The following is a 22,153-nucleotide window of genomic DNA, read 5'->3' as shown; positions in this document are numbered from 1 at the left end:
TAAACTTCATGGATATAAACAAATCTTTAAAAGGGCGCTTTGTGTTGCCCACTTTAACTAACACAGGTTTGCAAGGTAACTGGTGTTTTATGAGCTCTTGTAGGAAATGGTCCATCATGCATTTGAAAGGCTCTGCCACTGATACAAGAAAAGGAGTTTGCAACCTGAGCACTAAACGACCTGCAGAGCCACGGACGATGTGTGTGTCTCCCTAGCTGAGACTTGGCAAACTGGCAGTGCTTGAATGTCTTGCCTAAGACAATTATACAGCCTTTGAAAATCTACGCTCTGCAAAAATTACAAGAACTAGTAGTAGTTACCAATGATTTATATTACACTCCCATTTCTGATTGAGAGCAGTGTGGTGCTGCCCCCTTAAGGGACGCGCACTCGGCGGCGTGACGTTGCACTCCGCCGCGTGCATTATAAATAAAGGGGGCGTTCCCGGCCACGTCAGAGCGACCGGGGAGCCCAAACTGAACGGACATGTGTGTGTCTACCTCTGTGGGGTTGGGGGCTCATGGGGACGCCGAACGGGTCACAGAGGGACCCCCAACAGTGGCAATGAGGTCAGTGCATTGCCCGGCGGTGAAACTCTTGCTATTTTTTTCCCGAAGCGGATTACTTTGAACATTCGTTTCATGCCGTAGGCCGTGCAGACGCCACGCGGCAGGCGGCCATTTTAGATTCGCGGCAGGGGATGCTCACGGAGCTCCTGTAGGGTCCGTGAGGGACATCCATGCCTAATTTTTGGAAATACTGGTAGCAGGCAGCTATACCTGCCCACAGATTCTGGGATTTTTGGGCGAAATACATTGACTGAAGGCGAGGAAAGGGGGAAAGATGCCAAGGCCTGCTTGGCCCTTATGCCTCCCTGGTTCAATTTTTGGGACATCCATGCTGGGACACTCACATCATAGCTGAGGACTCTCATCATCATTGTCTGCTTCATCATCATACCCAGCTGCTGTGCATGTGTGTGAGGCACACTGTTGGTCTGGAGTTCTGCCACCCATCATCAGCATCATCATCATCAGGTCTGGACTTTGTGTTTCCAGTGTGTCCGGACTCGTGTCAGCCAGGCCCCCTAGTGGGAACTGGACTGCGTTGGTGGGGTGAGTTGCGGCCCCCAGTTCACCCTGAGGGTGCCTGTGCGCTCTAAACCATGAATGTGCTTGATGATCAGGACGGTGGGCAGCCAGCAGACCTGCAGCAGCCTCAAGCCCAGCCACAGCTTCAAGCTCAGCCCCAGCCTGTGGGGCAGCCTCAGGCCTAGCAACTACCTCAAGCTCCACCCGTGGCACAACCGATCATGCAGCAGCCCCCTCCAGTCATGGCGCAAATGCGGGCTCCGGCGGCGCTACAGCCCATTCTGGAGTTCGATGTCTCAGGCCCGCCATCCAGCCTGGGGCCCAGGTGGAAGAGGTGGGTGGACCGTTTGGACATATATTTCAAGGCCACTATGGAAACGGACGATGACAGCAAGCTTGTGACACTGCTGTATGCGGCTGGACCTGTGGTGCAAGAAATCTTTGAGTTCCTTCAACCAGCCAATGCCTCCTATGCAGCGGCAAAGAATTCTCTTCAAGATCATTTCCTGCCAATGATTATGAGAGGTTTGTGATGCTGTCAGCACGGCAGAAGGAGGACGAGACGCTGGACACCTTCTATGGCCGCCTCAGAAGGCTGTTGTTGGCATGTGCCTGGGGTGATGCAGAGGACATGATCAGGACTATGCATATTCAGGCCTGCTCGTGGGGCAAACTAAGACGGCAGGTGCTGAGGGAACCAGGCACTACACTTGCCCAAATCCTGGAGCTGGGGCGGTGTCATGAAGTGTCGGAGGCCCGGGCGTCGAGAATGGGAGCTGGATCGCGCCCGGTGAAGACAGAGGAGGTATGTGCCATGTGGCGGGGTGGCAGAGGCGTCAGAAGAACAGGAACTGGCCCCCGTGACAGGGGCGGGAGAGCTGGTGAGTCATGCCAGAAGTGTGGATATGACTTACCCCACCCTGCTGAATGCCCTGCGGCGGGGAGAACCTGTGGAAGGTGTGGCCTCGCCGATCACTACTCCTGGGTGTGCAAGGCGGCCCTGCCAGTGATGGTGCCCAGAAGCCCGGTTCGGTCGGGGTTCCTACGTCAAAATCACCCCCCGAACGTGGCCCAGGTCGACCAGGGCGAGAAGGGGCCCCCGCGGAAGAGGAGGAAGAGGAAGAGAACATCTTTTACGTATCTAGCGTGGGGGCCCTAAAGTCAAATAACAGACGCCAACCGAGGTGTATGGTGGAAGTGAACAAGTCACCAGTCCCGGTGCTTGTGGACACGGGGGCCTCGGTCAATGTGATGGCCCGTGGACACTATGACGCGATGGACACACCTCCCAGGCTGGTCAGTCCGAAGGCCCACATCTTTGCTTTCGGAGGGTTGGAACCCATTCCTTTGGACAGTGCTTTTGTGGCCAAGGTGGAGCATGATGGCTGCAGAGCCACGGACGATGTGTGTGTCTCCCTAGCTGAGACTTGGCAAACTGGCAGTGCTTGAATGTCTTGCCTAAGACAATTATAGAGCCTTTGAAAATCTACGCTCTGCAAAAATTACAAGAACTAGTAGTAGTTACCAATGATTTATATTACACTCCCATTTCTGATTGAGAGCAGTGTGGTGCTGCCCCCTTAAGGGACGCGCACTTGGCGGCGTGACGTTGCACTCCGCCGCGTGCATTATAAATAAAGGGGGCGTTCCCGGCCACGTCAGAGCGACCGGGAAGCCCAAACTGAACGGACATGTGTGTGTCTACCTCTGTGGGGTTGGGGGCTCATGGGGACGCCGAACGGGTCACAGAGGGACCCCCAACAGTGGCAATGAGGTCAGTGCATTGCCCGGCGGTGAAACTCTTGCTATTTTTTTCCCGAAGCGGATTACTTTCAACATTCGTTTCATGCCGTAGGCCGTGCAGACGCCACGCGGCAGGCGGCCATTTTAGATTTGCGGCAGGGGATGCTCACGGAGCTCCTGTAGGGTCCGTGAGGGACATCCATGCCTAATTTTTGGAAATACTGGTAGCAGGCAGCTATACCTGCCCACAGATTCTGGGATTTTTGGGCGAAATACATTGACTGAAGGCGAGGAAAGGGGGAAAGATGCCAAGGCCTGCTTGGCCCTTATGCCTCCCTGGTTCAATTTTTGGGACATCCATGCTGGGACACTCACATCATAGCTGAGGACTCTCATCATCATTGTCTGCTTCATCATCATACCCAGCTGCTGTGCATGTGTGTGAGGCACACTGTTGGTCTGGAGTTCTGCCACCCATCATCAGCATCATCATCATCAGGTCTGGACTTTGTGTTTCCAGTGTGTCCGGACTCGTGTCAGCCAAGCCCCCTAGTGGGAACTGGACTGCGTTGGTGGGGTGAGTTGCGGCCCCCAGTTCACCCTGAGGGTGCCTGTGCGCTCTAAACCATGAATGTGCTTGATGATCAGGACGGTGGGCAGCCAGCAGACCTGCAGCAGCCTCAAGCCCAGCCACAGCTTCAAGCTCAGCCCCAGCCTGTGGGGCAGCCTTAGGCCTAGCAACTACCTCAAGCTCCACCCGTGGCACAACCGATCATGCAGCAGCCCCCTCCAGTCATGGCGCAAATGCGGGCTCCGGCGGCGCTACAGCCCATTCTGGAGTTCGATGTCTCAGGCCCGCCATCCAGCCTGGGGCCCAGGTGGAAGAGGTGGGTGGACCGTTTGGACATATATTTCAAGGCCACTATGGAAACGGACGATGACAGCAAGCTTGTGACACTGCTGTATGCGGCTGGACCTGTGGTGCAAGAAATCTTTGAGTTCCTTCAACCAGCCAATGCCTCCTATGCAGCGGCAAAGACTTCTCTTCAAGATCATTTCCTGCCAATGATTATGAGAGGTTTGTGATGCTGTCAGCACGGCAGAAGGAGGACGAGACGCTGGACACCTTCTATGGCCGCCTCAGAAGGCTGTTGTTGGCATGTGCCTGGGGTGATGCAGAGGACATGATCAGGACTATGCATATTCAGGCCTGCTCGTCGGGCAAACTAAGACGGCAGGTGCTGAGGGAACCAGGCACTACACTTGCCCAAATCCTGGAGCTGGGGCGGTGTCATGAAGTGTCGGAGGCCCGGGCGTCGAGAATGGGAGCTGGATCGCGCCCGGTGAAGACAGAGGAGGTATGTGCCATGTGGCGGGGTGGCAGAGGCGTCAGAAGAACAGGAACTGGCCCTCGTGACAGGGGCGGGAGAGCTGGTGAGTCATGCCAGAAGTGTGGATATGACTTACCCCACCCTGCTGAATGCCCTGCGGCGGGGAGAACCTGTGGAAGGTGTGGCCTCGCCGATCACTACTCCTGGGTGTGCAAGGCGGCCCTGCCAGTGATGGTGCCCAGAAGCCCGGTTCGGTCGGGGTTCCTATGTCAAAATCACCCCCCGAACGTGGCCCAGGTCGACCAGGGCGAGAAGGGGCCCCCGCGGAAGAGGAGGAAGAGGAAGAGAACATCTTTTACGTATCTAGCGTGGGGGCCCTAAAGTCAAATAACAGACGCCAACCGAGGTGTATGGTGGAAGTGAACAAGTCACCAGTTCGGGTGCTTGTGGACACGGGGGCCTCGGTCAATGTGATGGCCCGTGGACACTATGACGCGATGGACACACCTCCCAGGCTGGTCAGTCCGAAGGCCCACATCTTTGCTTTCGGAGGGTTGGAACCCATTCCTTTGGACAGTGCTTTTGTGGCCAAGGTGGAGCATGATGGCTGCAGAGCCACGGACGATGTGTGTGTCTCCCTAGCTGAGACTTGGCAAACTGGCAGTGCTTGAATGTCTTGCCTAAGACAATTCTACAGCCTTTGAAAATCTACGCTGTGCAAAAATTACAAGAACTAGTAGTAGTTACCAATGATTTATATTACACTCCCATTTCTGATTGAGAGCAGTGTGGTGCTGCCCCCTTAAGGGACGCGCACTCGGCGGCGCAACGTTGCACGCCGCCGCGTGCATTATAAATAAAGGGGGCGTTCCCGGCCACGTCAGAGCGACCGGGGAGCCCGAACTGAACGGACATGTGTGTGTCTACCTCTGTGGGGTTGGGGGCTCACGGGGACGCCGAACGGGTCACAGAGGGACCCCCAACAGTGGCAATGAGGTCAGTGCATTGCCCGGCGGTGAAACTCTTGCTATTTTTTTCCCGAAGCGGATTACTTTGAACATTCGTTTCATGCCGTAGGCCGTGCAGACGCCACGCGGCAGGCGGCCATTTTAGATTCACGGCAGGGGATGCTCACGGAGCTCCTGTAGGGTCCGTGAGGGACATCCATGCCTAATTTTTGGAAACACTGGTAGCAGGCAGCTATACCTGCCCACAGATTCTGGGATTTTTGGGCAAAATACATTGACTGAAGGCGAGGAAAGGGGGAAAGATGCCAAGGCCTGCTTGGCCCTTATGCCTCCCTGGTTCAATTTTTGGGACATCCATGCTGGGACACTCACATCATAGCTGAGGACTCTCATCATCATTGTCTGCTTCATCATCATACCCAGCTGCTGTGCATGTGTGTGAGGCACACTGTTGGTCTGGAGTTCTGCCACCCATCATCAGCATCATCATCATCAGGTCTGGACTTTGTGTTTCCAGTGTGTCCGGACTCGTGTCAGCCAGGCCCCCTAGTGGGAACTGGAATGCGTTGGTGGGGTGAGTTGCGGCCCCCAGTTCACCCTGGGGGTGCCTGTGCGCTCTAAACCATGAATGTGCTTGATGATCAGGACGGTGGGCAGCCAGCAGACCTGCAGCAGCCTCGAGCCCAGCCACAGCTTCAAGCTCAGCCCCAGCCTGTGGGGCAGCCTCAGGCCTAGCAACTACCTCAAGCTCCACCCGTGGCACAACCGATCATGCAGCAGCCCCCTCCAGTCATGGCGCAAATGCGGGCTCCGGCGGCGCTACAGCCCATTCTGGAGTTCGATGTCTCAGGCCCGCCATCCAGCCTGGGGCCCAGGTGGAAGAGGTGGGTGGACCGTTTGGACATATATTTCAAGGCCACTATGGAAACGGACGATGACAGCAAGCTTGTGACACTGCTGTATGCGGCTGGACCTGTGGTGCAAGAAATCTTTGAGTTCCTTCAACCAGCCAATGCCTCCTATGCAGCGGCAAAGACTTCTCTTCAAGATCATTTCCTGCCAATGATTATGAGAGGTTTGTGATGCTGTCAGCACGGCAGAAGGAGGACGAGACGCTGGACACCTTCTTTGGCCGCCTCAGAAGGCTGTTGTTGGCATGTGCCTGGGGTGATGCAGAGGACATGATCAGGACTATGCATATTCAGGCCTGCTCGTCGGGCAAACTAAGACGGCAGGTGCTGAGGGAACCAGGCACTACACTTGCCCAAATCCTGGAGCTGGGGCGGTGTCATGAAGTGTCGGAGGCCCGGGCGTCGAGAATGGGAGCTGGATCGCGCCCGGTGAAGACAGAGGAGGTATGTGCCATGTGGCGGGGTGGCAGAGGCGTCAGAAGAACAGGAACTGGCCCCCGTGACAGGGGCGGGAGAACTGGTGAGTCATGCCAGAAGTGTGGATATGACTTACCCCACCCTGCTGAATGCCCTGCGGCGGGGAGAACCTGTGGAAGGTGTGGCCTCGCCGATCACTACTCCTGGGTGTGCAAGGTGGCCCTGCCAGTGATGGTGCCCAGAAGCCTGGTTCGGTCGGGGTTCCTACGTCAAAATCACCCCCCGAACGTGGCCCAGGTCGACCAGGGCGAGAAGGGGCCCCCGCGGAAGAGGAGGAAGAGGAAGAGAACATCTTTTACGTATCTAGCGTGGGGGCCCTCAAGTCAAATAACAGACGCCAACCGAGGTGTGTGGTGGAAGTGAACAAGTCACCAGTCCCGGTGCTTGTGGACACGGGGGCCTCGGTCAATGTGATGGCCCGTGGACACTATGACGCGATGGACACACCTCCCAGGCTGGTCAGTCCGAAGGCCCACATCTTTGCTTTCGGAGGATTGGAACCCATTCCTTTGGACAGTGCTTTTGTGGCCAAGGTGGAGCATGATGGCTCGCAGATCACGGCACGGGGGTCACAGAGGGCCCCCCAACAAGCAGTGTTTCTTGTTTCCACCTTTTATTGTAATTTGTTATAATAAACCTGCACGATCCATCAGAAAAGATCATGGTTCTGGCATCTTTTTTTTATTGCTACATCACCACAGTTTGTGGCAAAGTGAGTAATATTCCGATATTTCCGTTCTGTAATACTCTGGTGGGACTTTGTGCTGGCGTTACTATGTATTTATGTATTGGCAATATATAAAAAAGCGCCACCTGTAACTGCAGCATCTTCATGGCGCCCCAAAACGCTATTGCCAAATACTGTGTTCGTCCCTCGCTTCTTTCGGCTACAGATCTACTCTGCGGAACTGACTTCCAAGTCAATAATTCTCTGGTTGTTGATTTCGTCGTACCTTAATTTGGCAGGTCTTAGCTTGAAACCAAGCGACTGGGCGACAGATGAGCAGGAAGTGCGGGCACGTGTAGTTCTATTGCTGCCACCAACACGCTGAGGTGCGGGGAAAACGTGCAGATCCTGACTACGCTTCCCAGACTGCTGTGCGAGAAGTTAGGTCTCGCTTGTCCATTGCAAGTCGCAAAGTAAAGATGGCAGCGCCCGTGTCACCTTGTGAGCTTTGAGGGCTGCGCAATGCTGCTTGCCCAAACTGCTGTCTCTAGGCGCTTTGGCGGTATGGCCGCTTCGGTGCAAGTTGTAAGAGGTGCACGATGTGCAGCGCAGCCTCTCTACCAGCAGACCGGCATTCGCGTGAAGACTAAAGGGTACACACTGTTTTTTTGTGCATGATGTCTGGCAGTCAATGTTCATTTTATTGGTACTATAAATGAAGAGTCTTCTCGATTGTAGTGCAATCTCTGAAAATTAGGACTCTTTCCCCAGTCGTAATGTTTGCCATTGCATTTTTTATAGAGGCACGTATTGACCCAAAGCTCTCTGAAAGTGATGGCCACGATAAGCGCTTTTGAAACGTGTGCTGTCACGGTCATGAGATGAAATACATTTTGATTGTGTTTATCTTAAATGATAACTTTTTAGAATGGGTGCGTTTCATGCCCCGCGATGGACTTGGGGTTTTATTGCTTCCTAATCGCGCGTCAGGTAGCAGCTTTGGCTTATAAAATGTCCATTTATACTGGGTTTCGTTTGTGAAATATGGTGTATGATGTTGTGTGATCTGGGGCAGCAGCAGGTAACCGCTGGTGGCACTCTCTGTCCATGGTGATGCCGCTGCTGTTTTAAACTACCCACTTTCCTTGTTTCCGCCCCACCTCTATTTTGATAGGCTGCTGATGCATTTTTTCAATGTTGGGGTAAACATTTCCTAGTAATGAGAGCGAGTGATCTAGTGTAGGGAGGGAGCATACACCAACTATAAGCGCTTCCGAGGGGGGTTCTCCCCTCAAATAGTTTTTAATAATGGTAATCCATGGTCCATTTTCCAGTGCACATTTTTGGTAAAACGCTGTAAAATTTACAGTCGAGGTCTGTAGGTTGTCACATGGAAAGCATACTATAAATGCCAGGCGACTAACAGTAGACATAGGCATTTTCCAACACATTTTTTAGAATGCCTGTGCCCACAATCTTTGCCAGCATTGACAATGTAAGAATATAATAATGTTGACTGTGTTCAGTTGTACTACTCCAAGACGACGTGTACATGCTGGCTGTTCCAATATATGCTAGTATTGCCACTGTAAGAGCGCATTCTTGTTGGCTTTGTCCGATAATGCCAGTACTACCACTGTATGTACACACAAGTGTTGGTTGTGCCCGATAATGCCAGTATTTCGACCGTAACTTTGCACATGTTGGCTTGGCTCAATAATGGCAACTTTGCACAGACATTTTCATGCTGGCTGTACTAACATACCAGTTCTGCCTCTGTAAGTACACACTTGTGCTGGCCTTGCCACCATTTGCTGGTGAATTTTTGCAACAGTGGGCTGGAAACATTTCTCTGTAATGACCACAGAGAAAGCAATGGTGGTTCAGGAGGGGTTCTTCTACTGAGAATTAAAAAAAATATTAGGTTGAAATTGTGCATTTTTAGTAAAAAGCCATACAAGTCTCAATCGGTTCTATAGAGTAGCACATGAAAAAGTCCTTTAGATTCCAGGCCCCCAACAGTGCACACAGGAATATTTTGCAACACATTTTTAGGATGTTGGTACCCGCAATATATGTCGGCAATTCCACTGTAAGCACATACTCATGTTGCATTTGTTCAATAATTGCCAGTACTGTAACTCTTAAGAACACATTTATGATTGCTTTTCCCAAAAAGGCCAAGACTGCCACTGCAAGAACACACCCATGCTGGCTTTGCCCAATAAGGGTAATTCTGCTTCTGAAGAATACATCCTTTATGGCTTTGCCCAATTATTCTAGTATTGCGCCTGCAAGAACACACTTGAGATGACTTTTCCAAATAGGGTCAGTATTTTCCACTGTAGGAGTACACTTATAAATGGCTTTGCCAAAAAATGTCAATACCTGCCACCTGGAAAAATACACTTGTGTTGGCTTCGACAAATATTTTCAGTGCTAGGAAACAAATAAAGGAGTTTTTGCATTCCCACGTCAATTGTTGTTAGTTAATGTAGTCACTCTAGTTTTCAGAGGCATCATTTTTTCGGCTCTGCTTGTGACAGGATGCTATTTTCCTAGGAATAATGATCTGATTACTTACTGGCAATCTTCATTACTCCTAGCCCGGCTCCTCCTCGCCACAGTACTTGCCTGTGCGGTATCACACTCCTCTGACAGGAACCCCTTTTCTATTTCTTTGATAATTCCCCTGCCATATACGTGGGAGTATAACACTCCCCGACCCCCAGCATGCTGTAGTTTCTTTCCAAACACCACCAAGATCTCAAGACTCATTCAGGAGGGAGAGGCGGGTCGTACATACTGTGACGAGGAAGAGCAGAACCAGAAGTAATGGATATTACCACTAAATAACTAGATCATTACCTCCATTTCCCCTTTCCTCGTCCCAGTACTTACTTGCAAAGCAAACCAAAGCCCTCCCTAGAATGGGTTGAGGAATCGGACTCCGACCAGAAAGTATGCTGTGCGCACACCACCATCAATTTATTTTAGGCATAGCCCGAATTCCCTCACACAATACCCCTGCACTCAGAACACCTCTGCCAAATTAACTTGCCCCTTCGCTTTGTAGATTCAGTCGATAATGTCTTGTGAATGTGTTTTGGCCTGCCGAGGTAGCAACCCTACAAATGTTGTGCAAGTCCACCCCTTGGGCCTCTGCCCATGATGCAGACACCACCTTAGTGGATCTTCTCTGCATTCCCTTAGGTAGAGTAACCCATGAGGGTTCAAAAGTAAGCTTAGTCCCTTCTCCGATCCATCGACTAATGAAGCCTTCCTCCCAGGAGTAGAGCCCCAAAAGTGATGAATAAACTATCCGACTTCCGCACAGAGGCAGCCTTGTTCAAGTACATCAGCACTCCACATCACACGTCCAGCAAGTGCCATTGCACCGCTTCTGAATGAAGTACTATTTCCTGAGCCAAATGGTACTTGGACACCACTTTTGGCTGAAAAGCTGGATCACATTTTAGAAAGAGCGCTTCTTCCTGTATCACTAAGTATGGAGATTTACATACCATGGTTCCGAGTTCCCCTATCCTTCTAGACATTGTGATGACTACAAGAAACCCAGTTATCAAAGTCCAAACCATTGTCAATACCACCCAGATGTTCAAAAAGGGCCTCCTGCAGTATTTCGTGGTGGAAGGCCCGCCACCTGAACTGGTCTGGAATTTGCAAGCCCTTATTTGCATTTTATTGATGAGATTTACATTCTCTGACCTCCCTTCCCACAGGTCCACAACCACTCGGATGGCAGTCCATTGTGCTCTTACGGTAGAAATGGCCAGTCCTAGTTCCAACTCATCATTAAAAAACTGCATGATAGCTGGAGTCAGAGATTGTAGTGCCTGCCACCATTCTTGTGGCAACATTTGGAAAAATTGGCCTACTAGCACTTTGCGGTCTTTGAGCTAATTGCGGGGAAAATCCTTGTCTATGCAACCCCTCCCTTTCAATCTCCAGGATCTCATCTCGTCAGTCTCCAGGCCCACAAAAGCAGAACCTGGAACTTATTTCCCCTGGATTCAGAATGAATGCACATGGAAGAGGTAGGTGCCCATTAACCAGGGCTATTGCTATTTTCATTACTAGAGGTAACCAAGTTCTCTTTGGCGAAAAGGGAGCTAAAAGAATCTGATCTACTGCCGAATCCCAGATCTTAACCATTTTCTCAATCTACGGGAGCAGCAGGAATGCTTATAACGGGCCTGCTGGCCACTGACTACTCATGGCCTATATCCCCCATGCTCCCTGGCATGGGAACCTGGAGCAGCAACTCTCTACCTTCGCATTGTGGAGGGAAGCAAACCAGTCTACCAGAGGGGTCCCAAACTGTTGACTTATCAACTGAAAAATAATAGGTGATGGCTGGAAGGTTTATAATTAATATTAACCTCTGTGTTGCTCTGGGCAACTCTCCAGACCATCGTTCTTCACCTGCCAAGCCATTACAAAAGGGGAAAGAGCATTTGCAAATCGGGCTTGGTCCCACCCCAAAAGGGTCAGTCCAGCCTGAACTGCTTGGCCACATCCCTTCTGCACGAGACCACATGCATCCCCAAACATGTTTCAGCCTTTTTGGGCCTCATCAGTGCGGCCTAGCTTGGGTCTCTAGGCCAAGTAGGCACGGGATCCACGTCTGGGCATACGCGTCCCACTCGGGGTGACTACAACAAAACTAAAGAGGTGATGGCTGGAAGGTGAAGAATTAATCTTAACCTCTGGCATTGATATGGGCAACCCTCTAGACCATGGTTCTTTGCCTGCCAAGCCATTTCAAAAGGGGAAAGACCATATATCGGGCTTGGTACCAGCCCAATTGAGGGGTCAATCCTTGTCTATGGAAACCCTCCCTTTCAATCTCCAGGACATCATCTTGTCAGTCTCTAGGCCCACAAACGTGGACACCAGAACCTTTTTCCCCTGGATTCAGAATTAATGCACATGGAAAAGATAGGAGCCGGATACTACAGGTAACCAAGCCCTCTTTGGCGAAAATGGATCTAGGAGAATCGCATCTATTGCTGAATCCCAGATGTTGACAACCATTTTCTCAATCAACGAGAGCAGCTGCAATGCATATAACAGGCCTGCTGGCCACTGAATATTCATGCCATCTTTCCCCCATGCTTCCTGGCATGGGAACCCAGAGCAGAAACTCTCTACCTCCGCACTGGGGAGGGAAGCAGACCAGTCTAGCAGACAGGTCCCAAAATGTTGGCCCATCAACAGGAGCATCTCCTGACATAGTTCTCATGAGACTGAAGCAAAGACCCTGCTCAGTTTATTGTAATATTACCCCTTTTGATAAGATACAATCCTGCCTGTTGATATATGCTGTAACCGAGGTGTTGTCTGTTCTGATAACACCTGCCTTACCATGGGGAATAGAAGCAAATGGCTGCAGATCACTTCCCTCTGCAGCAAATTCCTTCCAGTTGGAGGGTTCAGCTGATTCATGGACTTCTCACTAATTGGGAGAGGTGGGATCTCCTACAGTAGCTCCCCGTCCCAGCTTGCACCCATTGGTGGTAATAATGATTGCCAAAGCTGAGTCAGAGGAAATCCCTTTAACACATTTCCCATCTGCAGCAATCATTGAAAATGTGCCTTTAACTTTTGGAACCAGAGCAACATTTCAAAATTCTGTGACTCTACCACCCAGTGTCATTGCAGATGCGAGAGCCGGGGTCTGTGTAGCTTGGCCCATGGAACCAAGAATACACAGAAGGCCATGTGAGACTGAATTTGTACAAAAACATAGAAAAATGCCTGAGAAGACTACACGTGCCATTTCTCCTTCAATAACTCCTCCTGTGATGCAGCCCTGAGAATCCAATCTTCGAGGTATGGGAGTGTCTGGATTTCCAGTGCATGTAGAGATGCTAACACTCAGCCCAAGACCTTTGTGAAAACTCTCAGAATGTTCTTGAGCCAAAACGGAAGCGCTTGAAATTGTAAAATGCAGATTTCCAATTGCAATTTGCAGACATTTCTGATTAGACTTTCAAATAGGCAAATGGGAGTAGGTGCCATTAGATCCAGGGAATGTAAAAAAATCCCCCTCTGATCGTTGGTGTCATCTTCTGTAGATTCTCCATCATGAACTTCTATTTGCATACCTGTATGTTAAGTTGCTTTAGATCCTGAATTTTCCTGATGGCTTTCACACATAAAATAAAGTGAAGCGCCATCCCCTTCAGCTGCCTTGGCACTCTTCTGATCACCTTCTTCTTCAGGAGATCCTGAATATTCTCCTTCATCGCCATTCCCTTGGACGTGCATCTGGGCAGTGGGCTAATTTTATTTTTATCTTACTGGTAAAGCACAGACCTAGCTCAAGAGCAGCAGAGCGCTGTACATAGTGTGGGTAGCCAGCATTTGGCCTGGCATCTTGTACGGTAGCGCAGTACTGTAAATTGAGGTTGGTGTGTCGGTATGCGCGTCCATTGGAATTAGTCCTTGGCCAGATGTTGTTGAAAATGCCATGTTTTGAGAGATTTACGAAATTGGAGAGTTATGAGGGCATTCAGACCCGACACAGGGATCGGGTTCCAAAGGGTGGGTACACGACAAGAGAAGCATAGTTTGCGGGTCCTGTCTTTGTTAACGAGTTGTGATTCAAACCGGTTGGTCGTTTTGCTCTGTGAGGCCTGTGTGCCATCACATATGTGTAGTTTAGCTGCCAGTTGCGCTGGTGTGTGACACGTTACTGCTTTGTAGATGATGCATGCAGTCTTTAACAGTATCCTGGCCTGGAGATGGATTCAATATAGTATGTGTATGACAGGTGTGATTGGGTATCCATAGTAAGACTTGCTGCAGCCTGGTGGACTGATTTTAGGGGAGCCAAGTGAGTAGCTTGGAGCCCTGTCAGGAGAGCATGTCCCCCATAGATGTGCAAATCCACAAGGGCCCGGACTATGGTCCAGAAATCCTGCGGCGGGATGAAGAGTTGAATTGTTTATTTTTTAATTTCTTTTTTTAAGTGTGGCGATTCGGTGCCGGCTGTTTGGGCCTTCGTGGCTATGTGTTTCTGAAAGGACAGGCTTTTGTCAATGGATTCCAAGAGTTTTGGATCAAATCCTTCTAGGCACATATCATTGAGCCATTGTTGGACAAGTTGTGTTTTAGCAGGCGTACCAATGAGGACAAATTCAGTCTTGGATGGGTTTAGTTTTTGGTAGCAGTTGACATCCATGATTGGAAGATGGCTAAGTAATCACAGAGATGAGTGATGTTTTGCTTGCTATTTACTCTCATGTACAACTGTGTATCGTCCGTGTTTTGGTGGATGGTTATATTGAAATCTTTGAGGATAGTGCCCAGAGGCTCCATGTAAAGGTTAAAAAGGATGGGTGAGGGAATGGACCCTTGGCTAGAACGCAACAAGTTCATCTGGGCGGCCGCCTGATGTCTGCCTGAGAGGAAGGATGTAAATCAATTCAGGTTAGTGCCAGAGAATTCCATCCTGTCGGCAAGGAGGGAGAGAAGGATGTGGTGGTGGACCGTGTCTAGCGCAGCCGAGAGGACGAGGGGGCATGAGTTGCCCGTATCCATGATTTGGAGAGCATCACCCACCACCTGGATGTTGAATGTCTTGATGCTACACTTGAAGGAGTGCCCTCACTGATGGTCATTTAGCACGTGGAGTTGTTAGTTTCTGATGAGTAGTTGTGTAGCGACAATTCTTTTCCAAGATTTTGCCAATAAACAGAAGGTCCGTAATGGGCCAGTAGTTGGCCAGGTCGTCTAGATCCAGGGTTGGTTTTTTCAAGAGAGTTCATATGAGACCAGTCTTGAGGGTGTCTGGGAATTACCCTTCTGTGAGGGAGGCATTAATGATGCTGAGTAGCGGGTTGAGCGCCGGGCCCATCAATTATTTAATGATGAAGGCTGGGATGATATTGTTGGATTAAGATGTAGGGTTGAGGAAAGCAGTCATTTTTAGGCGATCCGGGGGAGAGACCGGAGATAATTCAGTACAGATGGGCAGTGAGTATGCCTGGGTGGAGTGGGCGCTGAAGCTGTGAGAGGTTCATTTGATGGTGTCTCGGATTTTGTCTATTTTTGGGGTTTAGAAAAGTGTTGATTCTGTTGCATTTTTCCTGAGTTGCTGATACCTCTGGTGTGGGTGATGGGGTTGGTACAATGCTTTACTACTTCAAAGAGTGTTTTGCTCCTTTTTAGAGGCTGCCGCAATGGTGGTGGAGTAGTAATCGGCTTTGGCCTCACTAATCAGAATCCTACAGTTGGCGTGCAGAGATTTTGAGGTTGGTCAGGTCTCCTGGGTTATGGTTTTAGTGCTGACGCTGTTTCTCTATGGCTCTAATTGAGAGATTGTTGGAGCTGTGCTCGGGGGTGTACCAGAGGGCAGATGGTTTGGTTTTAGCCCAGCTGGTTTTTAGGTGTGTATAAGTGTCCACCACTATCATAGCACAGTTGTTGAATGAATCTAGGAGGCCTGAGGCATTCCCTGTGGTGGGGAAGTCTGAAAAGTTTGCTTCTAGTTCATTGTCTGGAAATGTTTGAAATGAGCGACACTGAGTGAGGGGGTATTTAGCCTTATCTTTGTGGTCCGTAGTTGGGTTGGTGACTGATAGTGGGATGGTGGTGTGGTCAGACCGGTCAAGTGGGATAGGGTATGTACAGGTGAGAGGGGGGTGATGCGAAAACTAAATCTAGGGTGTTGCCTTTGTTGTGCCTGGGGAACAATTTGTTTAAGGTCCATGTAGCAGGTCAGTGCGAAAAGCGTGCTTCAAGTGCGGTTATCAGCCTGTGACTCGGGGACGTTAACATCTCTGAAAAAGACATTATTAGAATGTGCTAGTTTGGCAGAGGAGAGTAAGTTGGAGATGTTGGCAATGGAAGAGTCAATCCAGTGAGGTGTTCTATAGATGAGGTGGAAGGTGATGGATTACTTGTTCGATAAAGGGAAAACACCATGTGAGTGATTCGAACAAGCTTGTTCTTGGAGAGGGGAGGATGGAGCATGGCCAATCGCTCCTGTGGATGATTGCCACACTGTCTCCTGTCCTTCCTGGCCGGTCAGTCATGCCTTGCACATTAATGAAAATACCACTAGATCTGCAAGGCAGGTTCCTTAGTTTGCATACTCCACTTAAGAGAAATGCACCTGCCCCAAGGTGACTGGTCACAAAATATTTACCAGAGCTTTTTGTAAAATGGTGTATGTCACCATAAGCCCACTTCATATTGGTTGCAATGCTGCCAAGCATGCACATTGAAACCTGCATTTACCAGTTTCTTCAAACAAAGTGTGTTTGCAGTAAATGCAAAATAAGTTTCTAACATCCCCATTCTCGCCAGCAAGGTAAACCATGTTTCAGGATCAACAAGTTATCACGGTTGTTGTGCGAGATGAGGTCCACAATCTCTGTGGCGTAAATGACTGCTGAGCGAGCATTGATGAGTGGGGGTGTGCATGTTCTGTGGGTGTTGGATTGGCCAAGGTTGATATTGATGTGGTTTGCTAGGGTAGCTTGCCGGGGCCTGCCAGGGTACTTGGAAATTCGAACCCTAGCAATAGTGTGGATGGGCTATGGAGGGAGGAGACACATGGTGATGTCGCTTGGTTAGTAGCGACTAGTTTGTAGGTAAACACCTACTCCTAAGAAGGACTGGTAAAATAGGAGGTGGGTGGGCCTGGTAACGTGACCAGAAGCCTACTCAATGCTGTCTGACTGCAGCTGGTCTACAGTCCTTATGTAGATGTCAGGAAGGTGTGAAAACTGGATAATGATTGTCTTGGCTGGGGGACTGGAAGATGAACACTCTACTCTGTTTCCTTTCTTCACAACTAGGTTCACCCAGTCATCTGAGGACAGGGCCTCGCATACGTCCTTAAGTACCAAAGCCTTGCCCCCACTGGCCTGCCATTAGGACTTCTGAGTGTGAACTGGCAAAGGTGCTTTCCTCTCCTGCCTTGGTCAATTGTTTACTTGCCCCAGTTCTTCCTAGAACCTTGTACACTTGCTGTATTCTATTGTACTGCCTGTACGTGACTTAGGATTGGGATCTTGTTTCTTACGTCAGTTCATCGCATGCTTATCCACCCTTCAGACTTTAGGAAGCTTGACCTCCAAGTCCTCTCCAAAGATCTTTTTCCCTTCATTTGGTATCTTCAGTGCTATAGCTATCTGTTGGGAATCCATATGCCAGTCCCTCATATGAATGTACCTCCGACTTGCATAATTCTTCTGGCATCTGTGCCAGTGTCTTAAAGGAATGGTTCGGTCAGAAATGTTATTGTCCCTATGGTTCGGCCATGTGTTTTTAATATTAATGCGATCGATCGTACAAACATTTCCTATGCACCTTACCTGAGTTTTCGTCTCTTGAACACAAGCCAAATCAGGCAGCAGGGCGCGGCCAACTTGTGATAATCTTATCCCTTGCCGAGTCGCTCTGGGTGACCTGCATTTGCGGCACTAAATCATAGCCCCCGCCCCTGAGCCTGACATCATCAAATCATTGATATTCTCTGCCTCTCTCTGTGACGTTACTGGGCAGCGTAGCCAAACGCGCCCAGTCGTCACCTACGCGACTAGACGCGGAACCCAGAAAACAACACACATCGTCTCACTGCACAGCGCGTCACTATTAGGAATATGAAACTGTACTTTAAAAGGAAACAACAAGTTTCAATAACATTCGGCGTCTGACATAATCAATCGAAACAGAACTTTGTTTCTTTGCTCTCGTTCCGCAAATCCGCAAATGTTTATCGTCAGTCGCACGCTGTTCCTTTTGGGTGCACAGGGTGTTCCTTTTGTCTAATTGAATCACTTTGGTCGCACAGTGAATTGCAAAGCTGGTGCATGAACTCGGCACTATACCACCGTAAAGGTTGTTATGTTGCTCCTGATCGCTGGGACCGCATACGGGCAAATCAAGAAGATCCAGTGATTGACATGTAGCAGCAGCTGGCGGTTGAAAACCCCATTGGTCTGGGTATGGAATAGATGACAGTCGCGGAATGGCACGATGTACCTGTTTGCAAAAGATAAAAATAGAAATGTGTCTCAGTAGCCGATCTTTATTACAGTTAATCATTTTCTTTATTAGCGCAGTGGTGACACAATGTGAACCAAGAGAATACAACGTGGAATACCATAGTACCCCGCTATTTGCTTCCGAGGATAGCGCAATGGAGTATGTTGAGCTCTAAACGTAATGCGTAAACTGGGGCAAGAATACGAGGTACACAAACTATGTAATGATTTATTAACGTAGAACCAGGGAGAAACGAGCGGTGGCCTACATGCATCTTGATGCTGGCCTGCCTGCGTGCACAGTAGATAGCCCAGCACACAAAGGTTGCACTAGCACTTCATTGCAATATGCAACACAGAACGAACAAGTACAATGTGACCCGGCAATAACGGTCAGCTATTCGTATTTAGACTAGTTCTGGTATGAAATCATCTAAAGAGAAACTTACATTATATTCGACATTTCCATTCTCTTTTTGTAATGCAGACCGTTATGCAGACTCCTCCGTTCGAGTCAACGATTTTTCATAAACTGAATTTATATGTAACTAGGTGCAGTTTCGGAATGGACAACCTTATCATAGAATACGTTATTACACCCCCCTTCAATTCAACCCCTTTCGGAATGGTCCCTGCCTCTCAAGGTCAAAAAACAATAGAACCTTATTCTGTGTGCGGGACGCGTGGGCCACCCAGCTCCCAAGCAAAAATTCAAAGCTGGTGACCTTCACTCACAATGAACATACATTTTTACTTTGCAACATCCCGTGTCAACGCATCCTTGATAACATGAATTTCGAAGCATAGGCACAGGAAATTGGGGGCTGTCGCTGCTCTTTGTTCATGGCGCTGCTGACCTTTAGGTGAAATTTGGCAATGAGAGAATGCCCCCTATTCCCAAATTATAGTCGGTGTAACAAAAAACGGAGTCAAAATGTGTCTAGTAATAGGGCCACCTCTGCTTATCTCATGGCCTCCTACCCCATGGAATGTTTTCACAGTCAGTACTTCTTGCGTGTCTAGAATGTTTTGTGGCCTAGGTATAATACCTTTTCTAAAACGAGCAGATATTCAGGTTTTTGCAGGAACTTTATGTCAAGGCAAATGCCAAAACCCAAAGATTCTAACACACTGTTATCCATTGGTCATTAACACGAAAAATGAATGCCCCACAGTAACTCGACTAAACTGTGAAATGTGAAAGCAATCGTAATAATTGTAAAAAATGTTTAATAAAATGACTAAGAGGATAGATTTCAAAAGTCAAATCGCATACTTTATTTGTACAGTTTATAAAAACATTTTTGCAAAAATAAAAACAAATGTTAATCATTTATACCGTGTTTTGAACGATTTAACAAGCTCTTCTTTGGGTGGACATGGCACGTTGGCAATGTTTGGTGCAAATGTATGTGTGCTCTGAACAGATTTGAGCGCAATTCCATGAGTATGCATCTCGACGACATTAACAATAAGATCTTTCACAAAATTGAATTCCATTACCTCATAAACTGGTTTGACAACCCATTTTTTGCTTCTTTTCTTAAAGGCCATATTGTAGCGGAGCATCCCTAAGTTTCCTGCAGTCCTAGATTGTTCCCGGCCTACATTCCCGTTATGCGCTAATACGTTAGTAAAGTCCTCGCTTTCATCTCTTGGATGCCGAAATACAATCTCTTTGGCCTGTACTTTAGGCAGATATTGTGGAACACCTCCAAATCTCCAGTGTGACAGAATTCTGTGAGTCTCTTCAGATCTCTTGATAGAGTTTTATCAAACACAATCTTCTTAAGGGCTTTGTGTGGAGGTGAAGATGGGATCAACCACTTCTTCTTCCGTGCCTGCTCTGGAGACAAATGGCCATGTTCACATTGGTGGAAATGTTGGTTTTCTGTCCAGTGGTGAACGTTGGAACACTGGTGCATTAGAGAGCGCCATTTTTCCAGTAGAATTTCCACAGACCCATCACATGTTTTGGAGCTCCACCAAAGATGGTTGCTGAAAGACTGGGACCATTGTAAAATACTTTCCAAACCTTTTTTTCCCTGCAGGCGAGATTTATTTATTTATTGATTTGGCAACATGACATACATCAAATTGATGTTTAATATTTGGATACTGCTCTCTCATTGTCTTGGCTATTGAAACGTGTCTGTGGCTATGAGGTCGATTTGCATTCCCATCGATTGTAGATCTTCCATTGATTTTATAAAATCAAGTTTCTCCATGGCCACTGATGATTTACATTGGGACACCTGCACGACCACCGAACTCACAATTTCCTTGCTTTCCATGTCCTGAAAATGGTAGGTGCAGTACTTAGCAGAAATTCCAGGGCTGTCACACTGTCCATCGCCGACTAGCCTGAACCGTCTGTCGGAGAATGTACTTTGAATAGCCAATTGTTCAATTTTCCAAGCTTCACTAATGGCAGGCAATAGATATTCACGTTGGTATTTGTAATATTGCATTTTAGAAATTAAATGTAGTCCCACAAACTGAAAGAAACTGGATAACTTCATGAAACTAGAGCCACTGAAAAGTAAAGCTGATGCACACAGTAGATTGCCAGCTCGCAGTTTCCCCAGCATCGGTTGACCGGACCACGAAAATGTTTCATGTGACTTTTCACAGGTGGCATGTATTTTGAGGTTACTGCCTTTTGTTAGACGAGTCACGCTCACCAATGGCTTCCCACATACTTCACCTCACACTGATTGCACACAGTTCAGCATCTTTATAAGCTCCATCAAGCTGCTGTCGAATACTATGTATTTGGCCTCTTTTATTAGACTGTCATCCGGCAACACTGTTGTTTCGGACGGAACCGTTGTGGACATATCAGCCAAACTGAACATACTATAGTCGATATCTTTGTCTGTTTCGTCGGTCAATAGTGTTGATGCTTCAGTCTCTGTCATTTCAACATCTGTTACTTGACCACGGATAGGAGAAAACATCAATGTGGACTGTTTTTTGGGGGGCATTTTTTTGGCGGGTATCGATTGTGTCAAGTGCTCATCTAGTAATGTTAAACTATCATCTATAAATTCAATTTCACCTTCCTCTGGCGGAGCTGGCGCATTGTAGCAATGGTCCAAATACACTTTGCGGGAATCGCTGGTCATATTAAATTCATTTTCTGGCCATTAGACTTAGGCATCTCGAGTGTGAACACGCCGCACCTCAATTAATAGTTCCTCCATGGTGAAAACAGTTTGCCAAGCAGCATCTGTCATTTGTATCGCTGTCTGTGTCTGCATAGTCCGTACTCCATCGGGCAACTACAGGACAGATGGGGAAAGGGATGTTCATTGTAAATCCTACATACAGTGTTGTACAATTTATATTAAAAAAATACACATAATGAAGGCCTCAGCACAAAACAATTGCCATCAATATAAAGTGTTTATAACTAAACTTATTTTTTATTTCTTTTCTTTGAAACTTTCTTTACGCTAACATCAACATCAGCAAGCTGGCGCACCGACTCAGATCCACGTGCCTCAGGTTCAATATACAGATCTTGTATACATCCCTACAAAAAATAGTATCCATACAAAAAAAGTCATTTGCATTACACATACAATTAGACCGACTTTCTTTCATTAGATGGCACTGTCAGTACGCTTACCTTTGGCTCCTGATCAACTGTAAGGTCTGGTTCCGGAACAACTACAAGGGATAATGTAATTGTATAGGACGCCTCAGCATCTCCCTGAAACATAGTACTTGCATTTGTAAGGACGGAAATACTGGAAACTGGACACACAATTTGGAAAGACGGAAAAGGTACATATCAATAGTAAAGTACGAATGAAACATTTGGTAAAACAATTACACGATATGTAAATACGATCAGATTATCTCGTCCAATTGATCTGTGAAGACCCATACCACTGGCACCAGATCTACTAAGAGGGATGTTGTTATTGTAGTGG

The 22,153-nt window shown here is 48.3% G+C and overlaps 1 protein-coding gene across 1 annotated transcript in view; it reads left to right on the top strand.

Annotated features, from left to right (window-relative positions):
- The first annotated feature begins 7,472 nt into the window (after window positions 1–7,472).
- GATB (glutamyl-tRNA amidotransferase subunit B) overlaps window positions 7,473–22,153 on the top strand; it is a 1,295,211-nt gene continuing 1,280,530 nt past the window's right edge. Inside the window, exon 1 of the mRNA XM_069631274.1 lies at window positions 7,473–7,841. Within this exon, the coding sequence (XP_069487375.1) occupies window positions 7,711–7,841 (131 nt within the window). The 5' untranslated portion in view covers window positions 7,473–7,710. The remainder of the gene's footprint in view (window positions 7,842–22,153) is intronic.

This window comes from Ambystoma mexicanum, chromosome 6q, assembly GCF_040938575.1.
Source record: "Ambystoma mexicanum isolate Mex_15411 chromosome 6q, UKY_AmexF1_1, whole genome shotgun sequence".
NCBI classification, from domain to species: domain Eukaryota; kingdom Metazoa; phylum Chordata; class Amphibia; order Caudata; family Ambystomatidae; genus Ambystoma; species Ambystoma mexicanum.
Note: the sequence above shows the minus strand (reverse complement) of the source record. Positions and strands in the feature narration are given on the sequence as shown.